A 4,264-nucleotide genomic window follows, 5' to 3' on the forward strand; every position below is an offset into this window, starting at 1 on the left:
TGTAATTTATGTTCTAATTTTGTTTCAATTCAATATCAGATCACCACTTTTAGCCTTTAGGATGCTCTTTGTCACATTAGTGTCTCTTTAATTAGTAACTTTTTCCTCCTTTAGAATAAATAGACATTAGTTCATATATGGTAATATTATGTTTGTTGTTGCTTATGGATTCGTGATTGGACCCGTAGAACATTTCTTTTCAAGTAATCATTTGATTTCTTGGTTCTGAAACTTTTGTTTAATAACATAACGGGAACGGTTACTCGGTTAGTGGTTCATTCGGTTGATGATTTCAGATTTAGTATGCATGCTTAAGATATGGTAGCGAGTAAGAGACCACGTTATGGAGGATTTCATGATTTACTGAAGCCTGTGGTGCCTACAGCTCCTAGATCCTTAAGGGTATAAGTGTAAACTTACAATTATTTGCAATGAAATGTTATTTTGTTATTAACGCTTTTTATAATGTGTTTCTTTAGAGGAGGATTTCACGTGACAAATCAACCGAAGACGGTGAAATCTGTGGTTTTGAGTTATTAGCGGATGCAGCCGACAAGTTATTACATGAACAGGAGAGTGAAAGTTCTACTTCTAGTACTGATCCAAAAGAAAAGGGGCACATTGGCGGCCCTAAAGAAGTAAAAAATGACCCATTTGAAGTCAAAGTCAAACCCGCCAATCTATACCCTCTTTTAAACGAAACGCCACATTTCGAGAATGATTCTCGTTCGGATCATGCTTCTATGATTACAAACACTGACTTCAAAACAAAAGTCAACTCTAGTTTGATAATAATGGAAGCCATGGAAGACAAATCTGGTGACGTATGTAATGTTGACGTTGGTAAAGCCATAGAGAAGCAAGGTGTAGGGTTGACTTCAGTCAAGACTTTGAACAACCGTTTGGAGACACGTGTGTATACCCGTGTGCCAACCAAGTCATCGAGCAGTGTACATCTATCCTTTTGTAAAGATCCAATGCATAGGGGAAATTTGAATATTAATATTAGAGATGATGATGAAAAGTATTCTAGGTATAATAATATTAACCGCAGTAACACCAGACTAAGCACGTTTGGCTCACGATCGCGTGCTGTATACAAAAGAATGAGGAAAATGGGACCTTCTAGATACTGGAAAGTCGCTCGAAAGCTCAAAGACTATGAAAACAGTACTAGTAAGTGGAGTGGTTTAGTAAACACAATATTAGTACCTTTGTACGGGATTGAAGTTATATGTTTGTAATAAATTGTATTGATCTTTTAAGGTGGTAGAGTTATATCTTTTTACCATAAAAGAAAACGGTTTCAAGCTGATGCTGTATATAAAAGAAAGAAGTTGTTTCATCAAAGGTCAAGAAATACATGTCTTAAGAAGGCGCGCAATGAGAGCGTATCTAATCTAGTGAAGTTTAGCATAAAGTCGTTTAAAGTGCCCGACCTGTACGTTGAGGTGCCTGAAACCGCAACTGTGGGCTTACTGAAGGTATAACTTTTAAATAACTGGAAGTATGACATATACACGTGTATCATTTGGTTAAACTGATTCGGTAATTATGTTTCTCAGAGGAGTGTGATGGAGGCTGTTACGGCTATTTTACATGGTCAATTACATGTAGGGGTACTTGTTGAAGGTAATAGAGTTAGAGATGATAACCGGACACTCCAACAGTTTGGGATTTCCCAAAATTGTAACCTTGAAAGTTTAGGATTTATGTTGGAGCCGAGTTTGTCTGAAGGTTCTTCGTTTCTTATTCAACAAGAAACTCCGTCATGCACCATGCAGCAACAACTTTTGAGGTACAACTCACTACTTAGATTTTTATGTTACCACGCCAATATTAGGCCTGTAATGAACCGTACATTCAGTGAATGAACTCTTTGTGAACCGTTTGGCAGGAAGTTTGCTTATTTAATAAACGAATGAACAAGAGCACATGTCTCATTCGTTCAATTATGTTCGTGAAAGCTCATTTACGTTCGTTTATTTATTTTCATTATTTATGTATTTTAGGTTCAAAAATTTAAGCACATTACAATTTAGTCTAGTCTTGACAAATTTTTAGGCCCAAAGGATTTATGTACATGTTCAAATTTAATTGTTGTTTGCTCAATTATATTCTTCTTCTAAGTTCAGTTATGTTTGTTCGTATATGTTCGTTTATACTAGTAACAAACAAACATAAACGAGCATGAACATACTCGTTTTCTTAATGGATAAATATGAACAAGAAAACCCCATTCATTTATCTGTTCGTGTACAATTGTTTGTTTGATTAAAGTTGATGAATGAACACGAATGTGCTCTGTTCGTGTTCATTAAGTTTGTTTACAGACCTAATTAAAATGTTGACTTTTTCTGACAGTGTCAACTTGGACGGCTCAACCATTTTGAAAGCCTTGAATTAAATATCTAGAGAAGTATGGAATTTTAATTAATATTAACTTGTCTTACTGTTAGGGATCCTTCTATTCCTGGTATGGAAAACCGTGTCGAGAAGAATGAAGTATGCACAACTTTTGAAGCTGAAGGTACAACAAAAGAAGATTCCAAAGCTTTTGTTCTTGCTCCACCAGTGGACGCTGAGGCACTCGCTGTAGTCCCTTTGAGTGAAAACCCGACTAAAAGATATGAGTTTTCACAAAGGAGAATTAGGAGACCATTTTCTGTATCAGAAGTAGAAGCACTTGTTGAAGCAGTTGAAACGCTTGGAGCCGGAAGGTGTGAATATTATTATGATCGGAATGCTTATGGTATGGTAAATATTGGTTTTTATGTTCTAACGGTGCTTTGTGATAACATTATGCAGATGGCGTGATGTTAAAATGCGCGCGTTTGGTGATGCTGACCATCGCACTTATGTTGACTTGAAGGTAAGATAACAACATACTACTGGCCGGTTGTGTAATCAGTAATGGGTTGGGTTGACCTGAAACACTTTATTGACCAAAAGTTTTAGTTTTGTTAATAAGCAATGTTTTGCTATAGGAACTAATATTTAATCTTAATTTTCATTTTTTTTAATAAACTGTCTTTTATTATTTGAATTAAAAGTTTGAACTTTACTTTCAACGTTTTTTAATAAACGGTGTTTCATTTTTTGAATTAAAATTTTCATCTTTTGAATAAGTTAATTTGGACATTTTATGCATTAGAACATGGACTTCGGCAAATGTTATCTGTTTGACCAGTGTCTTTGTTAGGTAATTTTTCACTTGCCTGTTTAACCTGTTTCAAATAATACATAGCCCAAATCGACTCATTCATAATATTGTGTAGGATAGTATAATATTCTTGAGAATCTTGAATTCGTTTATCCCACGTACCTCTATAACCCACACTTACGAATGAATCACATTTTAATTTCAGGATAAATGGAAAACGCTTGTTCACACAGCAAGCATCGCTCCCCAACAAAGAAGGGGAGAGCCGGTGCCCCAGGATCTTCTGGACCGAGTGCTGGCTGCACATGCCTACTGGTCCCAGCATCAACAGGCGAAGAAGCATCAGAAGACCTCGGAGGCGCAAATGTAAATTATAATGATGATGTCGAAAAATACTAGGTAGAAATGTCTGTTTTAAGGTGATGTAACATGTTAATGTTTTAGTTTGTGATTAACTTGGTGGCTTTGTAAATTATTCAGGGCTGGAATAATGGTATTTTCTAATGTTTTTCATTTCATTTAAGTTTGATGCATGATTCTTGGTGGAGAGTTGTTTTTGGTTTATGTTATTAGAACTATCATATTTTGGAGTGTCGTTGATACGCTATCAACTTTAAAGTAGAAAATTAGAACTTATTTATGTATTTAGTGTTTCAATTATATACTAATACAACATAATATAGCTATTATTTGTATACTTAGTTATGATGATCATGTTGATGCATATATAAATTCGCCATAGATAGAATACCAACTATTTAGTGTTCCCGGTACAACACCAATTATGTGATGTACACCAATAACCAATTATATGATAATGGAGACTAGAGAGAGTGTTACGTTACTAAATTAAAGGTCATTGGTTCAATTCCAAGAACAGGTGATTTGTTTTTTTTTATATTCCCACAAGTGATCTTATTTTGCTTTTTTTATAGAAAAAAACTTTCATTTGTGTTTTACACAATTTGTGGGAATATATATGTTTTTTTATTTATTATAGAAAGGAACTTTCGTTTGTGTTTTATATGAGTCATTTTAACAAGTTGTTTATTATTATTTTTGTTTTGGTCTATTTCAGGCTTTTGAAAGACAGCCATATTT

General features: G+C 34.5%; 1 protein-coding gene across 1 annotated transcript; it reads left to right on the forward strand.

Annotated features, from left to right (window-relative positions):
- The first annotated feature begins 292 nt into the window (after positions 1–292).
- On the forward strand, positions 293–3,601 carry LOC143580165 (telomere repeat-binding protein 4-like). The gene is made up of 7 exons (XM_077063268.1): positions 293–402; positions 480–1,176; positions 1,267–1,484; positions 1,566–1,798; positions 2,460–2,720; positions 2,809–2,872; positions 3,369–3,601. Exons 1-7 carry the CDS (start codon positions 319–321, stop codon positions 3,531–3,533), a joined length of 1,722 nt encoding a protein of 573 aa, XP_076919383.1. The 5' UTR covers positions 293–318; the 3' UTR covers positions 3,534–3,601.
- The last annotated feature ends 663 nt before the right edge of the window (positions 3,602–4,264 follow it).

Source organism: Bidens hawaiensis, unplaced genomic scaffold (genome assembly GCF_021521415.1).
Source record: "Bidens hawaiensis isolate Kalapana, Puna unplaced genomic scaffold, B.hawaiensis_p1.1 tig00030261_1, whole genome shotgun sequence".
NCBI classification, from domain to species: domain Eukaryota; kingdom Viridiplantae; phylum Streptophyta; class Magnoliopsida; order Asterales; family Asteraceae; genus Bidens; species Bidens hawaiensis.